This window comes from Melanerpes formicivorus, unplaced genomic scaffold (assembly GCF_026170545.1).
Source record: "Melanerpes formicivorus ecotype bairdi unplaced genomic scaffold, bMelFor1.0.p_v2 SCAF_4, whole genome shotgun sequence".
Taxonomy (NCBI): domain Eukaryota; kingdom Metazoa; phylum Chordata; class Aves; order Piciformes; family Picidae; genus Melanerpes; species Melanerpes formicivorus.
Genome location: NW_027142356.1, coordinates 15,696,307 through 15,723,485, shown reverse-complemented (window position 1 = coordinate 15,723,485; position 27,179 = coordinate 15,696,307). Strand labels below are relative to the sequence as shown.

Below are 27,179 nucleotides of genomic sequence, written 5' to 3'. Positions count from 1 at the left end.
TTTTAGCTGCAGTATGCTTACCAAATTAACCCTGTATCTTGGCATAAGTCTATCTCTGTCTCTCTTTCAAAGTTGTGAATATGCTATTTTTACCTTGTTCTTCTTCCTTTTGCGGCGGAATCGCAGAAGTTCTTTATGCTGCCTTGACACAAAGTTTACAGCTGCATACTCCAAAAGTGCAGAAAACACAAAGAGAAGGCATACAGCCATCCAGATGTCAATTGCTTTCACATATGACACCTATGGAGAGAATAGAGCAGAAGACAGAATATGTTAAAACCACAGATGTGAAGTTCAATATTTCATGCCAAGTGCATTAATATCTCCATATCCAAACACTACTTCAATCAAACAAAACATAACATGAAAGCTAACTAATAAGAGGGACAACAATTCAATCTGTCTTGAATATTATTTATTACAAAGTAGTCTTTCATAAAATATGTATACTGTTTATGTCACATTTCCTCATAGTGTACTGTGTATTTTATCACCAACCAAAGAATCCACAAGAAACACAACCTCTTCCTGAGATCTGTGAATGATACCCAGAGAATGACCCAGAGAATGTTTTATAGTGGGACTGCTGGAAATTCCTGTATTATAACAGATCTGATTGAAAGTTCCTGGAATAGAAACTAGATAGAAGAAAGGAGGTGGAGAACACTGATATGCTCATTCTCTGCTAATATAGGCATAACAAATCAAAGATATAGGTTAAAATTAGTGCTGTGATTTTGACACAGTGGAAGTATTGAAAATAATTTACAAAATAGATGAACTGACTGCAATCCTTTATTGCCAAGAATGTAATCTGAACCAGGAAAGTATAGTCTGTTCCCTCTCTGTGTGCAGATTTACAAGAGGTAATTCATACAGGCCAACACAGCTAGCTTCAAAACATTGTTAGCTCTTTCTGGTAACCTCTTACAAACTTGCTTTTCTGAGGTTTTACAGCATTCTGTTTTCTTATTTGTTTATGCTACATTCAGATGCATTTACAGAATCACAGAATATATCTCGTTGAAGGAGACCTCAAAGATCATTCAGTCCAAGTTTCAACCCAGCTCTGAAGGGTCAACACTAAACTATGCCCCAAAGTGCCAGGTCCACACGCTGCTTGAACACCCCCAGGGATGGTGACTGCACCATTGCCCTGGGAAAACCATCTCAATGTTTGATAACCCTGTCAGTGAAGAAGTATTTCCTAATACCCAGCCTAAACCTCCCCTGGCACAGATTCCATATATTTGAGGCACAAAGGACACTCACCTCTGTTAGGGATATCTATTTCGCTTAGGAAAAATGTTAATTAGCCAACCTAGAAATACCATGTTAAAACTAATGCAGATGCGGACTTTGGTTGGTTATTTTGTACATTTTATCTCTATTAGCTACAATGGCACATGAAGATGGTCAAAGAATAACTCTTAAAATGAAAAAAAAAATCTTTAGAGCAATGACAAGTCAGAAAACAGGAAGGCAGGTTATGAGAAAGCAGTATCATTGAGAACAAGCTGGAAGCTATGATCTTTAGAAATTCAGTAATTTCTGCTAGCATGTCTTCAGAGACTGCGGTCTGCAAAGAGGTTGAGGCAGTCAGTCTCTAAGCAGCATTTATGTAGTACTGAATAACATTGCTTTCATTACTTGCTGAGGTTTATGGAATTTATATGTGGTGGTTTAAATAATTTAGATGGGAGAAATAGAATATATTTGATTAGTGACTCAAAAAACCTCCATATATTTCAAAGTTATTTACCTTTTTTTGAAGATGATTAAATGCTAATATTTAAAACACATAAGGTTGGCTGAAGGAGTCTATTTGTCATATATTATTATGACTTTGTACTAATATGGTAAAAACAAAGGAAATTCTGCCTACCTTTGGAAGAGATGCTCTTGAACCTGAACTCTGTGTTGTCATGGTCAGTACAGTTGTTATGCCTAAAGCCACCCTGGCTGGAGCTGCATCCATATTGATCCAAAATGAAACCCAGGAGAGAATGACAATCAAGAGACTTGGTATGTACATCTGGATGAGATAGTAACCCATCTGCCTCTCAAGGTGGAATCGGACTTCAATACATGTAAACTTTCCTTTTTATAACAAAGGAGAAATATTAAAAATATTATATAGAAATAGAATGGTCTTCATTGTCAGCAAACAGTGCACACTCTAAATAATTCATACTCTGTCAAACATATTTGTTCTCTAATGAAAAATGAATGTTTTCATTTCTCTTCAGTGATTTTTAATATGCAAAGTCACCATTACAACAGCATTATCTACTGGAAAGAAAGGGGACAGAAAACCTGTTAAGTTAGGAATTTGATAACCTCTGAAAATCTTCCTTCTTTATAATGACCAAAACACAACTCATTATGGAAATTTTCTCTGTGTGATCACACTTGTTCTTCCACTTACTGTTTGGAATTGCTGTATGCACACAAAAGGCTTGCTTATTCATTGTATAAAATCTCTTTTATCTTTTGATCCAATTTTAAGCTTACATTTATTCTTTTAAAAATCCAATTAATTTGGGAAAAATGTAGTGTGATCAGTGTGGGCAGTAAGTTATCAACAGAAGATTCCCTAAACATCTCCTTTTGTGCCCATTCAAAAATATAATGACCAAGATTCAAATACAAGGAGAGGACTTCAGACCAAGCAACTTTAGGAAGCTAATTAAATCACCTAATATTTCCAGATACAGAACATCAAGGAACTTCCACTGATATTGTTTGCTCACAGAAATGCCAAAACCTCATCTTTTTCTCTCTGACCCAGATTTTTTTATCTTTTTTTTTGACCCTGTAAACTGTAGATCACATCTCAGATCTTGAACTGATCCCATCAGACAGCAGGTGAGAAAAGCACTAGCTGGAAGTCATTCTTGGCAGTGCAGTTGTAGCAGTTACTGGTCTGAGTGTGAGAAGGTTGGTGTTAATTTTTGACCTTCCTGGCTGAGATCAGAACCACCTGCATAAACCTAGCTAAACAAAGCAGAATGGAAAAACTCTGACTTTTCCACTAGCAAATGTGAGCTTCAGCTAGAAAGTATTCAGCAGAGGTTGTGCAGTTGCTTCCCAGCTGAAGCCAGCATACAGCTGTTGACTCCCTTTCTCTTCTATTTTGAATTAAAAGCCAGTTAGCTGCAGTTGAATCTGTTTCAGTAGATGGTTGAATGGATCAAAAGAGACATGCCCATGAAGTTGTCTCAGTTGGGGAAGGAGACAGACAAGCAGCTAAGAGCATTGCTCTAATAATACTTCCCAGTACATAAAAAGTAAGCTCTTGTTCATTTTGATATGCACTGTGGATTCACAGAAAGTGGCTAGAAGGAGTATGTGAAACTTCATGGTGCAATTTTGCTGAAGCTGAGTAACAAATTAACACAGACTAAAGCTAATGCATACAATGCACAATGCAATAGACAGGCTTTTGTAATACAAAAGAAACAACAACTGTTGAGAGCTTCCTGAAACAAATGTAACATTCCTTGTGTTTATAAATTTAGCCCAACCAGGGAGTCCACTGTGATACAGAATGAAAGTGTTGCTTTGCTGAATGCTCTACCTATGCATGTGAAGTGAATGTACTGGTACGTATTTGCACATTTTCCTCTCATAACAGTTATTCTTTGGTTACAATGTGAGATCTGCAAGGTTGGTATGATTTCCATGCAATGTTCATGCTGAAACCAAAATGATAGTGGACAAATGTATATTCCAGTCAGTCTATATGATTTTTCTTTCCCCCAGAATATATAAGTGGCTTTTCATAGAAGTCAGTGTCTAGATCATTATCCTGGTTTGTGTTTTTTTTTAAAGACAACAATAGGCCATCCACATGGTGCAGGTCATTGGAAGTTTTGAGTCAGCCAGGGCATCTCAGGTAGCTGGCTCACAGGTGTATCCTATACCATAAATATCATGCTTATTATAAAGTTGGAAGGCTGCTGAGGCAGGGTGTGTGTGGTGTGTGCTTGCTACTTGAGGTTCTTCTGACCCTGCTCTTCTTTCTTCTCCTGCTATTAAGGGCTGCTTTCCTGTTTATTATGGCCATTGTGCATTTGCTGGGCTGAGTATAACTTTGCCTATTGAAGAGGAAACAGTCTCAGGCTGTGCCAGGGGAAGTTCAGGCTGGAGGTCAGGAGGAAGTTTTACACAGAGAGAGTGATTGCCCATTGGAATGGGCTGCCCGGGGAGGTGGTGGAGTCGCCGTCACTAGAGGTGTTCAGGAGGAGAGTTGACAGGGTGCTTGGTTGCATGGGTTAGTTGATTAGGTGGTGTTGGATGATAGGTTGGATGCGATGATCTTGAAGGTCTCTTCCAACCTGGTTTATTCTATTCTATTCTATTCTATTCTATTCTATGCTGGTATTAATTTTGCAGTTTTGTGAAATCCATTTTCATAGATAGGTCTCCCCACCTCTTAAAGGGGGACGGTCACTTGGGGGATAAGCACACTTGTCTTGCAGGCATGTTTTGAGAGTCATGAGATCTTCCATACATTTAGTGACCTCTGTTGCTTCTACTTCTCAGCTCAGTTTATGGGCACAGTGGAAAAGACAGTAGACTTAAGTTGACCCTATGCAACGTAGTGTGTTGCACCTAGGTCTAGCATGCTTCACTATTAACAGCAACTTAAGCAGGCTTGAAATGTAGGCTACGAAGAAAAGGAGTGGCTCAAAAATACTGATTTAATGGAAGTTCTCAAACAAGTATGTGCAGTTCAGCTTTGGATGCAATGTTTGGAAATCACTGGAATTTCTGACATTTTAAAACAGGCTTGTGTTCAACATCAGATTAAGTATCACAATAATGTTTTGACTCCTTGCATAGAGATTTTTTTGATAAATTATATTGTCCGGCTGAACTTTGCAAAAACGAGGGTATTATCTATGACAAATTCTTGTTTGTTAATCTCACTTTACAGGTTACAGCAGTACAGTTACAGGCATATGCTAAAATGGCACAAAAGCATGAAAGTCCTAAAAAAAAAAACAGAGGAGATGGAGGAAAATAACAAAAATAAAATTGTCTTATTTGTCATAGAGATTATGGTTAAAAATATTAATTTTATTATTATCATTTACAAAGGGATTTTTGAATGAAAGAAAATTTACCCTGCTGTAGGATACGTATCTCCAGTTTTTGAAAGTTTTTAAGGATTTGTACAGCAAAAGTGCACATTATATATTTCCAACTTCTTTTGGGGAATGCTTAAAAATATCTCTATGAATATTTTCCCACTCTAAATGGGAATTATTAGACAATATTTCATTCCCTTAGGGTTCCATGGAAGCCCTTTGATAAAACTCATGTTGAAAAGCATTCTTCCTTTATTTTGATTGCCACAGGACACTCCTTGTGAATCCCTTCATCCCTTTTGCCATTTTTGCAGAATTCAAATAAATGTCTACTAAACTTATTTCAAGATATGCTTAATCTCTTAAGTATCATATTGGAGAGAAGAAATTAAGAGCTATGGATTACAATGAAAGAATTCTAGGGCTTTTCCCTCTAAGAAGATGCAAGCTATGCATTCTTAGACTTTATTGAGGATTATTATACTTGTGATTATCCAATTATTAATATAACTTTTTACAATAAAAAATAATTTTTAAAAAGCTTTAAAAATAACCCCCAAACCTCAGGCTTCAACTCAAAGGCCAGTATACACTAAGAATGCTTTCAGCTTGTTTGCATTGCCTTGTTGCCATAAGAACGAGGGCAACTGGCTTGGCAACCCTGTGTCACTGTTTCCTGACTAAGTCAGGCCATGCTTAGTGCACAGCTGATGGTCCTTTGGATTTTAACAGTGTTTCAGATCCCACAGTCTAGTTGTGGCTATGGAACTCATTGTAAAAATAACCCCTGACCAAATTTCTTTTAAATTATTTAACTATTTTCTGAAGTTTCTTGAAGTAGCTTTGACCAGCTTTCACTGTCAGTTATTTCAGTCTGTGCTATCCTGTACAGTGTACCTGTACATTTTAAGAATTTTGAGTTCAGTAATTATATTTAGGAAAAAAACCAAACCAACACCAAACTCTCCAAAATAACAGGTTTAACTGCTAATATGCTTTCCTACCTGTATTGTAATGCTTGGTGCAGTAACATAAATCCTTTTCTTCTTTCAACAGAAACTGTGGCAGAGTGAGACCTTCTGCTACTTGAACTGCTCCCTTCTCTTGCCATTCAAAAATTAGATCATTCATCGTGTATCCAACTAAAAAACAAAACCAACAAAAACCCAGAAATAAGCTAAGGCAGTTCCAGACTTTGAAAAGCAAGGGCATACTAAATAGTGATGACTTAAGTAAATGTCATAAAGAAGAGATAAAACAGGAAGTCTGATTGCACCTGTTAATCATAAAGTGTCTGTTGATGGAATTACAAAAACGTCAAAATGAGCTAAACACCAAATTCTCCTGTGTGCTTGGGAAAATCTTACCCTTCCCAGTCCGTGAAGGTATTTGGACAACATGAGATTTTAGACTGAAATCTCAAACTAGAGAGCTTCTATTGTTGTAACAGTTTGAATGACAAAAGTGCTTAAGCCATATATAGTACATTTAACCAGAAGGGTAAGGAAGTAATTTTTACATCTAAATCATACAGGTGATTGAAAGGTATTTTGCTTCTTCAGTATTTCTTTTCTGTTTTAGCTCAATGCTAATGACCTGTTGAGTATACCTACTGATAACTGGAAATGCCTTTTAACCTTTCAGTAACAATTATCAATCATCATTCTATAAAATAACTTTAAGAAGCAGTCTAAGTGCTTCTTGCTGATATTGGTCTTCTGGTAAAGATTAGAGATACATGGTGCATATTTTCTAAACAGCCTGCGTGATAAGACATCCAAAAAGCTGTATTGCATTATGTGGTTATCACTGTGCAAAGAAAGAAGTAAAGAATAGTTATATGATTGGATCACCTTCTCAGCAAACTGTGGGCTTGAAATATGAAGACTTTATTCTGAACAGATATTTGGTTACCAGTAGAAACTTGCACTGTGTTGTATTGCTAAATATGTTCTCCATTTTGTAAGAAGTTAAATGTGTGGTAGTTACAAAGAACGTGATGTTTCACTAGTTATTCTAAGGGACAGATAACTGTATTTTTGTTGTGCCATTAGGTCCATAAATATGAATCCATAGAAACTAGATGGCAAGAGAGTTGACATAATCTAGGACCTTGAATTTGAGGGAAAATGAAGAACGAACTCATGACAATGTCACAGAATGAGGAATTGTGTCTCTTGCAGCTTTTCAAGTTCAGATTCACACCTACAGAGACCTTATCTCCCTCATTATATATTTTTCTAGATTCTCCTCCTTTCACTTTCTATACTACAGGAGGCCATGCCAAATGTTACTGTAGTAATGAGCTTTGTAGTTTATTTATAATTTTATTTAATTTGTAAAATTAGCAAAGACAACACCTAATTGTATTTCCTATGTCTTTAACTTGTCCATCAAAAGGGCACTGTCTTTTGCCTAGGGAAATAACTTCAGTGGCCTTCTACTCAACTCCAAAAGCATAGAAAGAGATGACCTAAAGACAAATCAGAAGAATGCTATATCAAGTACACATACTAAATTTTTAAAGTTATGTCACTTATATATGTATGGAGCTTATTCTGTAGTAGTTGTTATGTGCTTAGCTCTTGAATTCGGAATTCTTGGAAGACTTGAGTGCAAGATGTCTTCTCTCTGTGCCTTGCTATCGTATTCTGCTTTTCATAGGAAATGTGGTGTGCATGCCTGAAGGTAGTCCCAGTCTGTGTCTGGAAGAAACAATTGTCAATTTATTTCTGAGCACACCTGTCTTTCAGGATAAAGTGTTGCTACATGATTATTCCTATTCTTTGTAAATTCGTACTGCTCATCTTAGTGCATTATCTCTCCTCCTGCTGCTTTTTGAACAGAACATACACATCTTTCTTATTTCCATTTGCTGCAACCCAACATGATATTCAGCCTCTCTCTAGAAAGGAGTTTTTATTTTTATTATAAACTGCTACCAGGCAATTTTATTACCAGTGATTATGAAATATGGTGCTCATGGAGGAAAATCTCACTGACTACATTTTACTGTTGAATAGGACAAACAGTCACTGGACAGAAGAGCAGTGACCCTTGTAGTCGAAAGCAATGGCATCTAGTAGGCATGACCAGGTCCACCTAAACTAAACCAGGTAGTAAGGACTTCTGTGACTGAAATGCAGTGCACCACGTTTTGTGTTTGAAGAGTGTAAATGGATGAAAGTTGAGAAAGGAACTAGAGGTGCCAAATTATTAGGGGATGGACCCAGCTGCTCTGGGTGAATTTTGCAATGTATTTATTGTCTGGCTACTGTCCAGGAGTTTGCTCTTACCTAAATCTACAGACATATTACTAATAATACAAATATAAATGGTGTCATCATAGAACTGCAAAGAAAGGACAGAAAAAACATCGTATGTTGAACAACAGTGTTTCAGAAGTTACAGGACTGGTTAGGTTACATTAATAGTTTCTCTTAACCTAGAGTCTGAGATCTTGCACGTCTGTAATGCAAAAGCAAACAAGGCTACCATCCCAGGAGGAAAAGGTTGTTAGAGTGAGTATTTCTCAGGACAACTTAAGAGCTGAGTGTATGTGTGGCACTGTAGCCTCCCAGCAAACAAGTAATTTTAAAGAGACAACTCATTTTTGGGAGTTTGCACCACAATTGTCTTGGTAATTCCAAGATGCCTCCATTTTTACTTCTGACATACTCCTATGTGCTAGGTTCTTTTAACTGGCCTTAGAGTATCATTCCAAGCCATGAAAAATATATTTTTTAAGTAAACTTGTGACTCAGCCTAATACCAATATATTGTGAAAACTTGCTCATCATTTTGTTTTATTCAGGAAGATCATGCTTTCTTTGTGTCATTTTACAATACCTACAGGCATCTTAAAACCTAATTTCTTTCCTCTTGTTCAATAAACACATGAAAGGCATGAAGCAACTGATCTGAATATTTAGCATTTTTGTACAAGAGAGTTTGGTTTCACTACAGAATTTATTTTATAGTTCTTTTAACCCCACTGATTTTTCTAAAGTCCATTCCCAATACTTTAGTCAGGTACAGGTCCGAGAGAAACCTTGGATTTATTCAGCAAATCAAGCATTTCAGAATGTATCCAGATGAGGGAAGGGCTACAGTCATGATGACTAGGGCCATTTTAGTACTCTTCTGTTAGGTATCCCTACAGTGAGCCTCCAGGATAGGCTGCCTTCATGTTACTGTTCCTAATAACCTGGCAGAGTTTTTAGTTGTGCCTGAAATTCCAAGCAACATAGCAGGAGAAAGACACAATAGAGCTAATGAATCTGGTTTTGGCTTGAGGTTAGAATAAATTCTGCTAATATACATGACACACTAAATATATTAGATTCAGAAATAGCTGTGATGCATTTCAAGGCTAAATTTATGCTGCAGCTCCAAGAAAGAAGGATTTTATTCTATGTATTTCTGGCCTGTTTTGTGCAGGGTCTACCTCCTGTACTACACTTTAAGCCATCTGATGGAATCTCTGCCTTGGGATTTACAGATTTATTTCTTAGCCTGAATTTTAGAGAAGAATAATATTTTGGGCCCAGACTTCTACCACATCTCAGATTTCTTACTGACAGATTTTCAGCTGTCACTTTACAGCAGTTCCTGCGCATTCAACAGTGGTTGCACACTTACTACTGCCCTTACCTCCTGCATTGGTCAAGAGCTGAGAACTACAAATACATAGATCTCTGGAGCTGTGTCAAGTCTCACTTCAGATATGCACAGTGAGCTGAGTCACCCATATGCAGAATGAGTTGTCGTTCCGGTTTGACCAGAATTATAAAGACATAGCCTAAAACCACAATTGTGACAATTTTTGTGCTACTGAAACAGAAAGGGGAGAATATGTATGGTTTTCATGTGTTCAGACACAGGCAAGCATTGATCTTGTCTGTCCATAATTACTGTCATTCAGGTAGACACCTGGCACTCCCTGGCAGATAACAAATATACTCCAGTTCTATTACTTTTCTTATGGTGTCCTTGTGCTGTTGTGGGAAAAGAACAATGTGAACAAAATTTTCTGTAATGCACTAGCTGGTATTGCTGTAGCCTGCTTACCAATCTTTCCATTTGCACAATCTCCAATTTAAAGACTGTGAGTAAATAAGTTGTATTATTCACTTAACAGCATCATAGCAACTTGGTGGTAAGATAAGTTAGAGAGAAAGAGCAAGAAGAGGAGGCTGCCTGGAGAAGAGGAGGCTGCCTGGAGAAGAGGAGGCTCAGGGGAGACATTGCTCTCTCCAACTACCTGAAAGGAGGTTGTAGCTAGGTGGGGGTTGGTCTTTTCTCTCAGGCAACCTGTGACAGAAAAGGACAGTCTCAAGCTGTGCCAGGGGAAGATTGGGCTGTATGTTAGGAAGAACGTCTTCACAGAAAGAGTGATCTGCCATTGGAATGGGCTGCCCAGGAAGGTGGTGGAGTCACCAGCATTGGAAGTATTTAAGAAGAGACTGGATGGGGCACTTAGTGCCATGGTTTAGTTGATTAGATGGTGTTGGGTGATAAGTTGGACATGATGATCTCTAAAGTCTTTTCCAACCTGCTTAATTCTGTGATTTTGTGATTTGGTAGAAAAAGTCTAGTTTATTCAGTGACACTTGCAGGAGCAAGGCTTGCAAGATCAGATATAATGTAAAGAAGCTGTAAATTCATAATTGTACAACGTCCTACCCAACTTGACACTTAGTGGAAAAAGGAGCAGTGATCATCACTTTAAAAAGAAATATATGGAAGCCTGGCTGCTGCTGTTTTCCTCCTGCAACCACTTTGTTTTTTACAGCACAACCTGATGATCAGATCATTTCCTTAGGACATGAAAAGACTGTGTTTTGAAACCCCACAACTTCAGCTTCCTCAGACAGTGCTTTGATCCTTCTATTCAAATTGTCTTACTATGCAACAGAAAATGTTAAGCCAGACAGCCACAGACAAGTATGATACTGTGGCCTAGAATTAGAGATGCTTGGACGGATTCAGGTTCTCAGGGTTATGTCAGTTCTCACCTCTGGATATTTGATAAGAAGCCTGGGAAAATGCTAAATGCACCCATCCTCCTTTTCTCCTCTATAATTTTAAAGAGAATTGGATGGCTGTTCTTAGCCAGAGACTCTGAAATTTGAATGTTTCTGCTCATCCTTTTCCAAGTTTTAGAAACTGATCAGAGATCAGACTCACAGAAAACTTTTTATGAGCTAGTTACTCTCCTGTAGGGCATGTAGTTATTACTGGTAACTCATCCAAAGTGTCTATTTCCCTTCCTACATAAAGAAACAGCTTTTGAGAAGGTGAACTCTTAAAAGTCTAGGCACTTGGAAGTTATGTCATTGTGCCTATCTTCTTCAGATCTATCCCACAGTCATTTCAAGGGACTGCTGTCTTGCAAACCTAACTGGTTTTTCCACTATCAGATATGTGGGTATAGCCAGAGCCCCTATACGATGCAAGAGTTCCTGTCTCAGGACAGCTCTTTTGTTCATAATTTCTATTTTACAGTGTCTGGAGTTACAGATAAAATAGAATTAGACAAAGCAATATGGGTAAAGCTTTATTACTTGTAACTTCCTTTGTGAAATCAAATTTGATCTTTCTCTGTAACTATCAGGCTTTGAAAAACTCATTCGCATTTTGTTCAGGTCTTCTGTGAACACTGCCTCACTCTACGTGAGTGTGCAGCAGGGAATTTATTTCCATTGAACTGAATGATAAAAAAAACCCAACAAAACTTAAGTGAAGCATTCTACTGGAAAATACAGTAGAACAATGCTATTGAGTTAACAAGTATTGGTTCCATGTGGTGAAATTTGTGGGAATTGTGAGTTTCTACAAGGTTTCTATAAAGCAAAACAGATGCCCATTTGTTCAAGAATGCTCAGCTGCTGTAGGACCTGTTCTCACAAGGGCTGAAAGAGGCAAAATACAGCTGAGCTTTATGAATTCACTAAAGTAATAGTTTCATAACAAAAATAAAGTAATAATTTAATAAATAACAAATGTAATAATTTTTAAACACTTTTTTTTTTTTTAAAAGAAATTATAGCTTTTGATTGTTTGGTCAAGCACTATGGTACTTTGAAGCATAATTATATATGATGAATATACATGCCATCTCTATGTCCCCTAATACAACTGCCTTATCAATGTTTTATTTAGTCACATAAATTATGGAGGTGACACAGGTTATTATTAGAATTATCTGCTTGGGTTGACTGGAGTTTTGTTTAAATGCTGAATATATCATATTGCCCTAAATTTCTTGACATTTGCAGCAAATAAGCATCTCAATTTTAGTCAAGAAAGTTTCTGCTGTCAGGTTCAACCATTGCCTGCATATTGAAAGGCTGCTTTATAATATTACTGGCTCTTTGTAATGAAGGATAGACCTGGTGTTTATACTCCTCCTGTAAATTCTTTGTCAAAGCATACCATTATTCATACAACCAACAGTTCTGACATACTGTGGGTTAATTATCTTCCCCTTCTATTAGATGCTGCTTTGTTCCAGTAAAAAAAGAAACAAAGAACTACTTTTAATCAAATTATATATATTGTGCTTCTGATATATATTTTGAGTTCTTTCTATATGCAAAAAAATATATTTTGAAATATTTTACTGAATGATTCTGAAACTTCATGTCTAGATCTGATATGAAAAAGGATACTTGCTATTTATCTGGTTTTCTCCTACACTAATGTTCACAAATGTCAGATTGCTAGAGCATTTCAAAATCCACTTAATTGTATTTTGTTCTTCACAACATTAGGAGGATTTTTCTGCTAGGAATGTGTTCTGAAGCCCCTTCATTTTAAGGGTAAAAGCAATTCCCAAACACTTCATATTACAAGAATTTAATGCATCTCTGTGACTTTCTCCTCACACATCCTGTGTTATCTCTGATGACAGTATCAGACAGAATCTTTAGTGTTGCCCATCTGTGTGTGTGCCTTGAAACAGGATAGTGCCACATGCTTTCCATCCTCTTTTATGTTCTACTTGAGGTATCAAGGGACATAAGTACAATATATGATGGGTTAATGAATGCTGATTTTATTTCATATAAAAAGTATTGCTATTAACTGAAACATAATTCTGCAAGGCCTGTCTTGTTTAAACTCATTTTACCTTCTATTCCCATCAGAATATTAGTATATAATGCAAAGCAAGCTTTGAGGAGAGATGCTGTGATTTGCATTCTAGTGTAACACCAGATTTGGTCAAATTGTCTGATCTTTTCTGCCCTAGAAAGCTATTGGGTCCTTTATTCTTTCCATGTTTTGCTTTGTGTCAAGCTATCTATGCTACTACTAATTCCTTTAGGCCCAGAGTCTTGGGAAGACACTAGAATTTTTTTCTGGTGTTACAGATCAGTTCATATTCACATTTTATCCTTAGCTACATGACATCATCTATGGATTTCTTCCTTCTCATTATGGAAGGTTCTACAGCCCATCCCAAGATTTTCTGAGGAGTGTTCCACTGAGCCAAGGCACTGCCACAGTTGAGAAGGTGAGTGCTGTGACATAACCTATGTGTATCAGTATATACATTCACACATATGCGGTTTGCGATTTTCTACAATTCTCCCTTCTGGTAAACCTTTTCCCTAATCCCTTCTAGGATGATTAGGTGATAGCTACAGATAGGTAGCTGTAACATGTAAGGCATGCTGAATAGCTAGGGCAGGAATCTGAAGAGCAGGGACTTGGTATATATTACCTTCTTTCCAGCTTTTAAGAACGCTGAGTTGTTACTGATTTCAGGATATTCACATAAATCGCATAAATCACTTCTTTAAGTTATTCTCATGTTTTCTTTATTCTCTCCCACATTACTGTCCCCCTGTATATGTGAACATAGGGAAGATTTAATGTTGAATCCCTATATGTATAATTTTTGCATACAGATGAGGTGTCATTGGGTACTTGAGTTTAGTAGTTGCTTTAGAGTTACACCAAACTGTTGGTTTTAAATACAAGTAAGGATGAAACAATCTCTTCCTTTGAAAATCATGTTTGTTTCACAGATGCTTTTGGCAAAATAGAGAATTCTTGTACTACTACAAGTGGTCTTTTTACCTCCTGCTTAGCTGTTGTAATCCCTACAGAAGTATTTGTAGGCTAATACATTACGCAAACTTACAGCTTTCCAGCTGCATTATACATGTTTGCACATCCATTGGAAAATTTTTGAGATCCATCGGACAGGACAGTATTAAAGTCAATCTGAAAGAACACAAAAAAATATTAAAAATAGACCACAAATGTCATAGAACTGCACAGGAAGAATGCATGAAAACACTGGATGCCATTAGACATAGAAGAAAATACTTTTTTTTTTCATTAGAAAGTTCTCAGAAGGGATGCATATTAGCTGAACCCACTTCACCCCATGAGCCTAACTTGACAATGGAGGGGGAAAAAAAATTACAGACTTTCAGAAAAATCCATTCCTCAGCAGTGTTACCTAACTTTATGAGGAACTCTAAAGGCATATTTCTTGAGCTAGAGCTGAATTATTGTACTATTACAAAATATCATATCCTTGACATAAAATTTACCCAGATTTGCAAGAATTTTGTAACAGATGTCAGCTGTAAATCTTAGTGGGAAAGTGATTTATGTGGTATTGGGCTAAAATAAGGTGCTTAAATTGCCAACACAAAGGTTTAGGATAACATTTTCTGATATTGATGGTAGATTGAAATGTGTCTGCAATTTTGAACTGGAGCTATTTCACGATAGTCCTGATAACTTCTTTGAAATACTTTGCAACCTATAGGCAAAAGGTTGTTTCTTTGTTTCACACATTATATCAATACAATAATTTATCTTTAGAGTGCTACTTTTCAGTGGAACGAGAAAGAAGTATATAAGAGGTAAAAGCACATTTTTTAACCTCCCTGGGCATATCTGGGTCATCATTCAGGATCATGACTGCACCTTTCTTCTTGCTGGCAAATAACTTCCATGAAACTTTGCCCCACATTCATTTAGCAGTTCAGCTGACAGAATTTGTCCAAAGAGCTGAGGGGATTAAGTGCAATTCCTTCCATATAAGGCCTTTTCTAGAATGGCTGTGGTCTAGTCCCCCCCTCCACCTCTTTTAAACATATTCCCCTGAGTTTGGCATCAGAACTAAAGGGAAGTGGACAGTAGGCAGAAAGTATCAATGTATTTTTTTATATTCCATTCTCCAAAGCTTCTTGATTCTTGGTTATTGTAACTTCTGTTTAGCTTGACAGTGATAGCTGCAGAGGAAGTGTCCAAAGGAGGCACTCACACCTATTCCCCTGCTCTTAAAAATGGTCCCAAACGCAAAAATCTAACTAGCAGGCTAGTAACATGGCAGGTCATTTCAGAGAGGATACACCTGGACTTTACTTTGTTCTTCAGAAGCTATTTTATTATTTCATGTTACATACTCATTACACTGGGAGCTGAATCTTACTCATTACTTTCTTGTCTGAATTGTTCCAATGCAAGTAGGGGAGGAGGAAATATTAAAGAATGAAAGGAAAAAGAAAATCTATTGAGTCTTTTTTGTTTGTTTGTTTGTTTTACTTTTTACTATCAGCACAGAAGCAGCATGTCTCCCCTCATCAAAAGCTTAACTGACTCAAATCCACATAACTCAACCAGATGCTAATTATGGGATTTTAAGTCTGTTTCAGAAATTGTAATAGTTCTTAATTAAATCATAGCAACCTACTTTCTGCCTCCATAAGAAACACAGAAGCAATCTGGCATCTGCTTTCATCACAGTAATTATGTGATTTTTATAGTTTAATGTAATAATATTCCACCTCCCCGCCCCCCATCCCTTCCACCCTAATTTGATGTGACCATGACTTTGGTATGAATTCTACTGAATTTACAATCCAAAATTGTTTCAGCTATGTGATGGTGTCTCTGGTGTACATATCTTGAGGGAGTAAGACAAGGAGGAATAGTTATTTGATTAGAGTGGAGTGACTGCCAACGGCTCTCAGGATGACTCCGTGTGGAGATAATTGATTTAGCTCTGCTTTCTACTTGGGACTGGAGAAGGAATCCTTTTTACTTGCTTTCCATCTGTTTCTAGTGACAGAATACATGTGATGCTGAAGAATGATTTTGTTCCTCAGCTGGCAGACCAACTTCTGGATCTGAAATGCTTGCAGGAATTTTAACCCAACTGCTTCTCTATATAAGCTTGACAAGAGGCTCTACTGGAAGGAGGGAGGAAGGAAACTCCCATGCCACTGATACAACCATGTAAGTCACAAATGTTTTCTCTTAGTATACACACTGTTTATAGATTCCTGTTCAAAAAGTCCAGTTACCTGTTAATGAAGTGTCATGAAAGCATGCAAGGCAAAACACTTAAGTGGACAAGAGGTGTATTTGTATTGGAAAATGTAACATTTTATACAAGGTCACTATATTAATACCAAAGTTATATAATGTCTAATAAGACATTAATATACTTACATCCAATGTGTTTCCAATTAGGTGAAGTTGTTGAAGATATTAATGTCTGTATTAATAAAAGGAAAATGGGGAGAAAAGAAGTAGGATAACCAGGTTTTCTCAATACTTATGATTGCTGCTTACAGCTTTTAAAACAATTTTCAAGAGTTTAGTTTCCACTTTTCTCTCCATTTCCAGCTCTAAGTGAACTATTGACTATTGCTGATTGACAGCTGCCTAAACATGAGCCAGCAGTGTGCCCAGGTGGCCAAGAAGGCCAACGGCATCCTGGCGTGTATTAGGAATGGTGTGGCCAGCAGGAGCAGGGAAGTCATTGTGCCCCTGTACTCCACACTGGTTAGGCTGCACCATGAATACTGTGTCCAGTTCTGGGCCCCTCAGTTTAAGAAGGACATTGAGACACTTGAACATGTCCAGAGATGGGCAATGAGTCTAGTGAGAGGCCTTGAGCACAAGCCCTGTGAGGAGAGGCTGAGGGAGCTGGGATTGTTTAGCCTGGAGAAGAGGAGGCTCAGGGCTGACCTCATTGCCCTCTACAACTACCTGAAAGGTAGTTGCAGCCAGGAAGGGGTTGGTCTCTTCTCCCAGGCAACCAGCACCAGAACAAGGGGACACAGTCTCAAGTTGTGCCAGGGGAAGTTTAGGCTCGAGGTGAGGAGAAAGTTCTTCACTGAGCGAGTCATTCATCATTGGAATGGGCTGCCCAGGGAGGTGGTGGAGTCACCGTTCCTGGAGGTGTTCAAGAGGGGATTGGATGTGGCACTTGGTGCCATGGTCTAGTCATGAGGTCTGTGGTGACAGGTTAGACTCGATGATCTTTGAGGTGTCTTCCAACCTTAGTGATACTGTGATACTGTCATTGTTTACATGTTGTGCTTCCTCAAACAAGTCATTTTTCCATGTTGAAGTCTGACTGCAGTACCCAAATAGATGAAAAAGAAATAGCACTAGAGGCCACAGCATGTGAAACTTGTACACAGGCCAACTCAGTTTATAATACTTGAGGATTATTTGCTCTGTGCAATTATCCTAGCTCCTCTAGAGTTAGTATCTGTGGTTTTGTGGCAGATTTAGGCTGATGCCTAGTAAATTTTCCACAGATTTTGAGTAGAAAGTGGTAGAATGTAAATAAATTACCATTGGATGTGAAGAGAAAATAATGATAAGGTCTAAATAATCCCATCGGTCTGATAACTAACATAAAGTTAGTTGTGTAAGCTAACTTTGTCTCTTCAGCTTCCTTACTTTAGGGGATATGAGCTGGTAGCTTTTGCTTAGCTGTAGGTGACCTTGGCTGCATTCCTGTTGTGGCTAAGTACTAACAAGCCACTCAATGCTTTTCTCTTTTCCCTTGTACAGAGGGGAAGAGGGCAGAGAGGGTGAAGCTACTGGTAACCCCCCGGCTTTGTCCAGGGGGGTTCTTGTGTTGTCTATAAATTGTGAATACATGTAAACATTGTACATTTTGTACATATTCATTGCATTTCATGTTTCTAGATTGCAGCTTGCTTGTAAATAATAGCTGCATTTGCTTCCATCCCACTGAGCTTGTCTGGCAATTGTATTTTGGGGGGACGGTAGTTCTCTAAATTAGCTGGGGGGGTAATTTCAACCCACCACAGTTTTAAAATAGGAAAGATACTTTTCTTACTGTTTTTACTAGGAACATGCCTAGTGAAGGATCCTTTTTTATTCTAGTATTAACAGTGAAGAGTAAATGCTTATTCAAAAATCACTACTTTTGTGATAGTTCCAAATGCCCAGCAACTGAAGATATCTCAGTAATTCTTAGGTATATTTTTGAGCCTCTATCTGAAAAAAGAAAATCAAAATCTGCTTAGAGACTCACCTGATGGAATAAAGTACATTTCCATTTTTGAAAATTCGTAGCAGCTTATTATCTGTTGTAACTTCATGAAAGTTGGCACCTTTTTCATTGGCAAAAAACAAATCAGGCTTCCAAATTGAATCCAGCATGGATGGATCTAAGTCTAAAGAGTCATCTGGATATTCACTGTATGCGAGGCGCGGATCGTTCCAATTCTGACGGAGAAAGATGTTCACTCGGTAATCCTGAATGAAAGAGAAAACAAACAAAGCTTTATCAAACACAGGGATTTAGCTTTTATTTCATTTCTTAACCACATAATCCCCTGTCCATCTGTGGATGACAAAAGAATTACTTAGCTGAATGCCAGCATGATACCTATTTGTGTTATCAGGAATACAATGGATAAGAAGAGAGATGCATTTTAGGGCAGTCTCATAGAAATCAAACCTCCACTTATAGTGCATGTAATTCCAGGTAATTCTACCCTCACAGTAGCTTTGTTTTGAAATGAAAATGAGAGAAGCAGAAAGAGACTTATGGTTAGCTGGCATCTGGAGGGGACATTTCCACTTTCCTCTCTAGCAGTGAGTTTTCCCTCTAATCCTTACATATTTTAGACTCAGAACTTTTTTTGTGCCTCAGTTCCCTATTGAAAATTGTGTGAGCAGTAACTTGCCATACAGATGTCTGGGCAGGACAAGTTCATCCCCTGTTCAAATATGGCAACTATCATGTAAGTCCTTATGGAAAATTAGCTCAGGTACAAGATGAGTCACCTTAATTCCTACAGACAGTCCTGCCTTGATCAAGGGTGCTTTTATGAATAAGGCAAGTAGAATGATTCAAACTTCCAGAAGTCATTTTGGTGTTGTATATACTCTGTCAGAAACAACATTGTGTTTTATGACTGGACACTTTCTTAAAACTTTACCAATGTCACTTTTAAATAAGTGAGTATTTGCACTTCATTACATTAAGAACTAAGACCATTAAGATACTGAGCATAAACACGTAAGTACTATACTTTTGTAAGTTATAATATGGGGCTTGAGGTGAGGAGGAAGTTCTTCACAGAGAGAGTTGTTAGCTATTGGAATGGGCTGTCCAGGGAGGTGGTGGAGTCACCATCCCTTGGGGTGTTCAAAAAGGGATTGGATGTGGCACTTGGTGCCATGGTTTAGTAGTCATGGGGTCTTAGGGGACAGGTTGGATTTGATGTCCTTTGAGGTATTTTCCAACCTTATTGATTCTATGATTCTGTGATATTCCTCATTTGCACTACTACATTAATAAAAGAAGATAAAAATAGAAACAAAGATGTGTTAGGTGCAGAGGGGAAATGTAAGTTCATTGCTAGAGCTTACAGGACAATTTTGAATGTAATTGTTAAAATCAATGAAAACTGACTACTAAAAGAGAACATTTTGAGTCAGAATGGGAAATGAAGTTTTCAAGGCTGAGCAATACAATTAGGTGGTATTTACTAGTGGTTAAAATATGTAGCTAGAGACCAATTGGTGTAGAAATCAGTATCATATCAATATTTGGTCTTACGAAGCTTGAAACATGCAGCCATATGGTTGTGTGAATCATGCCAACATATATAATAAAGAACAGGAGCATCAGTATATAACATTTACTCATGAGAAGCAGAGGGTCTTTTTTATATCTTCAGCATCATGCTGGTTTGGTCAATTTAATTAGTCAGCTTGAATTAGGGTAGCCAAATAAACATGCTTAACAAACATTTTTTTTGCTTGACAATCAGAAAATACTGCATATCATATTAAGCCTCAGTTGTGATTTTATATTCATACAACCTTATAATTTTCCAGACAAAGCCAGTAAGTGGAAAACTACACCTAGAAAATCAAATTATTTCAGACATAAAAAGGCTCTCTGGCCAAATGAAATAATATAATATTAAATGACAGGTGGCAAAAGCACAGGATTTGTTACTCACTTGCACTAAATAAAAAAGAAAAAGTTTGTTTTGCTAACGTCCCTTTCAGAAAAGGACATCATGGCTAGTGACAGTTTCGAGAGCCATACAAATTTTTTACGAGAAGCTGCTGTTATTTTTCATAATTAGCACCATGGTGTGATGAAACCAGAGCCAGGGATTTGTACTTTACAGATGTAGAAACATACTTATTTTTATAAAATAAGACAAGACTCTTAGACAAGCTTGTGCCTCAGTGTTCACACAACAGAGCTTTGGGTGTCTTCCAAACATCAAGAGGACATAATCCCTCCTAAAATACTCTAATTTCTTTGCATTATATGGCAAATGCCACACAGTACCAGTACAGTTCCTGTATACAATCAAAACACCAGGAAGAAGCGGGATGTGGGAGCGGTGACAGCTCTAATGCCTGCCTCAACATGTGGAATACTTGCACTGAAGGCAACTATTGCTCTAAACCTGGGGCACTGGGTGTGAATGATGCCGCTCTCAGGACTTCATCTGCACTTCAGACAAATGTAATATTTACCTTTTGATTTGTATAATGCGAAGCATGTCCACTTATTCTACTTTTCTCTACAGAATATGATGAGTTCAAGAATACTTAGAGAGTAAAAGGCTTCTCAAGGCCGGTGAAAAATGTGTAGCAAAAAGATGAGACAAAAATAATGGAGGATGACAAATGGAGGAATATGTTATAGGTTATATGAAGTTATTTTGTATGTCAGTTTGCCTAAATTGTATTGGTTTATATTGTTTCTAACTCATAAGATGAAATGCTAGTTAAATTTTTCAGTGATGCAGCTGAAGCAATTTTTCATTGTTTTCTTCCCTGGAAAGTGACTTAATGTGGTTCTCATTATGCATCCTTAGTCCTTAATCTATCAAAAGACACATTTGACTGCTGTTGTAAGACAGACAAGTATTCATTGTCTCAGTTTATAATTACACATTGTGAGCATAAGGCTTAACTGCTTTAAGCAAGCAGGGTTGTCTGATGCAAACACAGAGACCATAATTAAACTGTGAGAATTGCTTTGTTTTCCTGCAATAGGATTACTATTCTCATGTGCTACTTGTCTGGAAGAGTGACTCCCAACTCAAATAGCTCTGTGATGGGGAGGTTTCTTCAGGGGAGAAAGAAATCATCATTTAAGTTGTGGTGACATCCACAGCCACTTGTATAACCTCAAGGCTGACATATCTGAACAGCTGCTGTACGCTGGTCCTACAAAATGAGGTCACTTTATGGGCCTGCAATTGCACTACTGTCCTTCAAAACCCTTAGCCACAGGGTGAACTTAAGGTGAGGATACTGCTCATCTACTTCATAGGCCTCAGTAATATAAAATCTGGGAGATCAGCTAACTGGTCTTTGCTCTCTGTGCCAAAACCATTGTGAACCCCAGTACCAACATTTTGATTTCTAATTTCCAGCACACAGTGAAACCTAAAATATGTACAGAATGTTGATTTCTTTGTCATTATGCTGATACAGATAGAGCTATATTCCCATAACATACAGAAGCTAGACTAATTTACAGAAACTTTTGTACAAATCCTCAAGATATTAATTGCCTAACTCTCACTGGTTTCTTCAATGTGTTTTTAATATGTACTGTATGTGGAATCTGTTTGGATCCATGAGACATACAAAAGCAAATATCCAAAATGTGCCCTTTATTTAACATTGCATATTACCTGCTTCATAATCTTTGAATGCTGTCATTTGAACCAAATAGTCAAATTTTCATGTAAAAGTGAATAACCTTCCAGAACTCTATCTATTGTAGTTCTAAGTACTGTTATAATTTCAATTAATATATCTAAGTGAAATCTAGACTTGTCTCTTGCAAAACATAGTCAAGCAATTTATTTGTTTGATTGATTTATTTGTTCTACCTCATTGTAAAATTTTAACATGGAAATCTTATGGACTTTCAAAGAATGACGCAAAGGGTGCATTTAAAAGCACTAGGGAAAAAATTCACTCTTGTCAAGAATTTTTTTTTAACCTGGTAACTATTGTCCTTTTTAATAAAAGCTGGATATGATCCTTCCTTCTTCCTAGGAAGACCTCACATACTGGAAACAGCTGCTCACATAAAGGTTGAAGGAATGAAAATCAGCAGGGTGTCCTGGAGTAAAAGTCAAGGCAGAACTAGAAGGAACTACTAGAATCATGAAGGCTACAGGAGGATTTTTTGAATTAAGTAAATGTTCCAAGGGAGGGGAATATATATCAGCAATAGTAAGACCCAAGGTAATTCTGGCCTAAAAATGTAACCAATGACTTTTCAAGACATTACAAAGTATAATTTTTCTAACTATAGATGGCTATTTATCTTATTGAATTTGATTATTACCCCACAGGGAATGAGACTACTGGTCATACAGCTGTCCAAGTCTGTTATCACTCTTCACTCTTCTTGCCCCCCCCCCAAAAGAAAAAAACAACAACAAACCCACCAAAACCAAACAACTCCCCCTCTCTCCCCCAAAAAACTCCCCCAAACAGGTGCTGATTTATCAGGTATTCATTTGTTAGTGAAATGGCAACACCCACTGTGCACCAACCTGAAAAGGAATGTTGTAGAGCACTTGTCAATTTAGTTTACATTTTGTTTCTTGCATAAATGTAAAACATTTGGTGTTTGCTCTACAAAATATTATGGTTACCTTATGCATTTTATCTCCAATATACTTTGACTACTTAACCTGGATGTAACTTGTTAAAGACGGTTATTAAAATCCTTGAGCAATTTTACTTTTAATGTTTTATGTAATATTATGGGGGGGGGGGGGAAAAAGAGACCAAAAACCAAGCAGAAAATGGTTGTTTTCTGAATCAGATGAGTGCTGCACAATCCAGTATAGTACTAAACCTGCTATTGCTATAGAATCATAGAAGGATAGAATGGTTTGAGTTGGAAATTACCTTTAAGATCATCTATTTCCAGCCCCCCTAGTGGGGGGACAGGGACACCTTCCAGTAGACCAGGCTGTTCAAGTGGAACAGCAGTAAGGACAATACTAACTTCTTCCCCCCACCCCCCACTTTCTAGGGTATGTTTTCCCCTTATAACATGCTTTCCTGGTTACCACAGCTAGAATTAGTTAATTGTGGTGTTTTTTTCTTCTTTAGAAAACCATCAGAGAAAATTTCTCAAAGTGAAGCATCATTTGAGTTTTTGTTATATTAATACAAAGGTAGTACCATGCAGGGCTTTGATGATTACAAGCTGTCATGCTCTCTCAGGTTTGCTTCCTCATTCTCACTGCTGTGCCTGAAAAGCTATTCCTGCAATATATAACACATTAATTTTTACTGCTCAGGTTTTCTGAAGTTATCTCAGTCTCTGAAAAACCTGCAACTTGAGATACTTTTTTGGCAGTGGGTAAAACTAAGGATAATTTTACTGTTATCACGCTGGAATAAGAGTTCTGCCTTAAGTTAGTTGGCTGAGCACTTCATTGGTGATTAGGATGTCTACATTTGCGCCTTTGCAAGCTGAGAATGAGCAGTAAGGCCTGTTTGGTTCCTGGATAAAAGATCTAAGCCTAGGCCAGTTTGAAAATGGGGGGTACTCTTACCCCCTGCATTAAGCAGAACAGGCCAGATAGTTTGGGGATTTGAGTGAGGGCTAACTTCCTTCTGATTTCAGCAAGCTTTAGGAAATTACTTGAGCTATTCAGAAAAGATTGATGGATTTTGGATGAAGAGCTCTCTTTGTCCATGGATATATAAAATGCTTTTTAAAAAAATCAATATTTTTCATATTTCAGAGGTTATTTGGGTTTGTTTGGTTTTGTTTTCCTTATGCTTCTGAACTGCTAAGTGTCTGGGTGGGTGCCCTGTGAAGTTTTGTAAAAGCTGTATTTCAATTTTGCCTAATTCAATGTTGCGCTCAACAAGGCTCTGACCAACCTCTCCTAGTGGAGAATGTCCCTGCTCACTGCAGGGGGGTTGGACTAGATGACCTTTGGAGTTCCCTTCTGACCCAAACCATTCTATGATTAATGAGATGTCTCAAATACAAAATCAAAATTCAGAGTTCAACAAATAAGCATATACACTACTTTGTGCACCAAGTGCTATTCCTAGATGAGTAAACTGCTTTGGCGCCCTTGGATGCTGAAGTGATATGTCCTCTGTTAATGTTCTTCCTGGGACAGATGAACATCACTTGCCATCTTTTCCTCTAGGCTCAGTAATATTTTACCATCACTGCTAAAGGTTTGGAGGATGAGAACTGTTTTATAACTATTACAGTTCAACCTTTTCCATACTGAAATTATAGAGTCACTTATAGGATGCTTGTTAGTAAAGAAGTATCAGCCTTTGTCATTCAACCCGTACCTAAAAGAAGAAGAATGCAGTCAGTAGTTTCTGTAAGGACTTCTTTATTTGTAACTTCCGACTTGCTTCTCCTTATTACAAAACATTCAAAATCTTCATTTGTGTGCTACAAAATCCACTTATTTTCCATAGGTTTCAGGATAGAAAGATTGCAAAATTAAAAAGTTTAGTTAATTTTAGTGTGGAGGGTTTTTTTTTGTTGTTTTTATTTATTTATTTATTTATTTTCTTGTTTATTATCTGTAACAATGTCTGGATTTAATTTTCTATGCTCAGAAATAGTTGTCATATCAAAAGTCAAAGCTAGTGAATATATAGGCTGTTTGTTCTCATCATAATAACACATAGTACTGATATACTATTATACCGGTATAATAATGTTTGTTTCAGCTCTTAATGCATATCATAGAATATTTATTACTTGATGACTGAATATACTAATTCCATTCTTAATGGAAGCTATGTGTTCCCAACTCCTGATGCATCACACTAAAATCACATATTGCAACTTGTTCAATGTAATTGCTATTTTTTTGTTGTTAAGCTTTAGCTCAGGGGCTTTTAAAATGTTTGCATTTTCAAGCAGAGGTATAAAGGATTAGATTAAAATGGACATGACAATTACATGCACAAACATCATCCACTAATCCTCTGTCTTCATTGATCTTTGCAATATTTTCAGTTGACAAAAGATTCTGTTCTTTTTTTTTTTTTTGGCAGGAAGATAATGTGTCCCTGAAGATGTTTTTGCTCTAACAGCAGAAGTCATTTCTTGCTAAGTGAAGAGCTGAGTTTTTCTGAGATTATTCATTTGTTCGGATGAATTTTTGGTACTATATATTACATAGTGCTAGTAATACATTTTATTAGTTAGCACCTAGAATATGACTGGTTTCAGTGAGTGACTGGATGGGCTAATAGAGGAAATCTTTATTGAAAACATATTCGACATCATCTATTTCATCTCCTCAAGGGAATATAATGCAATTAGATCAAATAGGAATTTGGGAATTCCAGACTAACTTTTGCCTGCAGTTTTTCTTGTGTAGGTAGGTAAATACAACATTGTTTAGAATAGAGAAAATAGAGTAAAATAAAAAATAAGCCAGAATTAGCCCAGGTCCAGAAGCAGGGCCTGCTAACTCCAGCAGCTTAAGCAACTGCTAAAATGGGCTATGCAAAGGGAGAAATATCTAACTTTAGACAAACTTAACTAGGTATGAGTTGCTTTTAAACTTAGTGATAGGTATGAAGCACACTGTCTGTCTGGAAAATTGTGGTGTTGTAGAGGTTGTACACTGATGCCATACCTACACAGAAAAGCTACTGTGCATTTGAACTGTTCCAGTACTAAGAAGAAAGGGAACAATCTGTATGTCTACACAAAGCTATCTAATCACATTTTAAAAGCCCTATGATATTCTGACTTTTGGCTGGTAGTTCAAAAAGATGCACACCTCCTTCAATCCTGTATGTCTACCAGCCTACAAAACTCATGGCTCAAGCATTATTAAATCAGTCTCTAAATCCACTAAATACACTTAGGCAACTAAAAACTTGAGCAGACACAAACTCCATTCAGTATCCGCTTGCTAACCTTCTCCTTTCATGAAGAAATTAACTCTGTGAACCAATGCATGTGTACCCAGATGAGTAGCAAGACAGAAAGAAAGGTCAACTTAATGGGCTTCCACTAGGTAGATGATGAAGAAGGTGGAAATAGAGAGTACTCAGTGAAAAACCAATCCTAACCTTATTTTGATAGATCTCAAATACTCATAGTATGTAATATGACAGTGATACCAGAACAGTAGTCAACAGGCACAGACATGAAACATTTTCTCTACATTTTGCTAAGCTGGAAAACAATCTTATTACACTATAAAGTCAGGATAAATATCTAAAAACTGCAGTAAAATTATCCAAAATGAATGAGAGAGTTAACTGCGTAAAGTACAAACATATGCTTTCAAAAGGGCTGAATTCATTTATTATATCTTATATAAAATATATATTCTTTTCAAGGCATGCAAATGATGTATTTTATATGTTCAGATTTCTGAAACTATAGAGTAGCCAGTTTCATAACAATCACAACAACAAGGAAAAATATATTGCAAAACAGGGAACTAAGAAAGACTATATAGCAATGTCAAACGTTTAACGTTCTATCTGTTCAACTGTCCTTTCAATACTACTAAGAATTAAGAAGCTAAACCGTCATTCAATTTAAATCTATAAAAGAAGATAGAGCAACTAAAAATGCTTGTGAGAGACCAGGCATTGTAGCACAATGTTTATGAATGGAAAGAGACTAGAAATTTTCTTTAATCCTCTTATGCCAATAAATTAGCTTACATGCTTTCCTACATAGTTACCTTTTGGAAACCTATTAACTGAAGAAGAAATCTAGTGACTAAATGATCAGATAGCATTAAAAAAAAA

General features: G+C 37.1%; 1 protein-coding gene across 2 annotated transcripts in view; it reads right to left on the bottom strand.

Annotated features, from left to right (window-relative positions):
* Positions 1-27,179, bottom strand: part of GLRA3 (glycine receptor alpha 3) — a 72,518-nt gene that overhangs the window by 13,928 nt on the left and 31,411 nt on the right. For both annotated transcript variants that reach the window (XM_068137056.1, XM_068137055.1), the window contains exons 4-8: positions 18,427-18,650; positions 14,248-14,330; positions 6,101-6,238; positions 1,886-2,100; positions 94-240 (exon numbers count right to left, since the gene is read on the bottom strand). In XM_068137056.1, the coding sequence (XP_067993157.1) occupies positions 94-240; positions 1,886-2,100; positions 6,101-6,238; positions 14,248-14,330; positions 18,427-18,650 (807 nt within the window). The remainder of the gene's footprint in view (positions 1-93; positions 241-1,885; positions 2,101-6,100; positions 6,239-14,247; positions 14,331-18,426; positions 18,651-27,179) is intronic.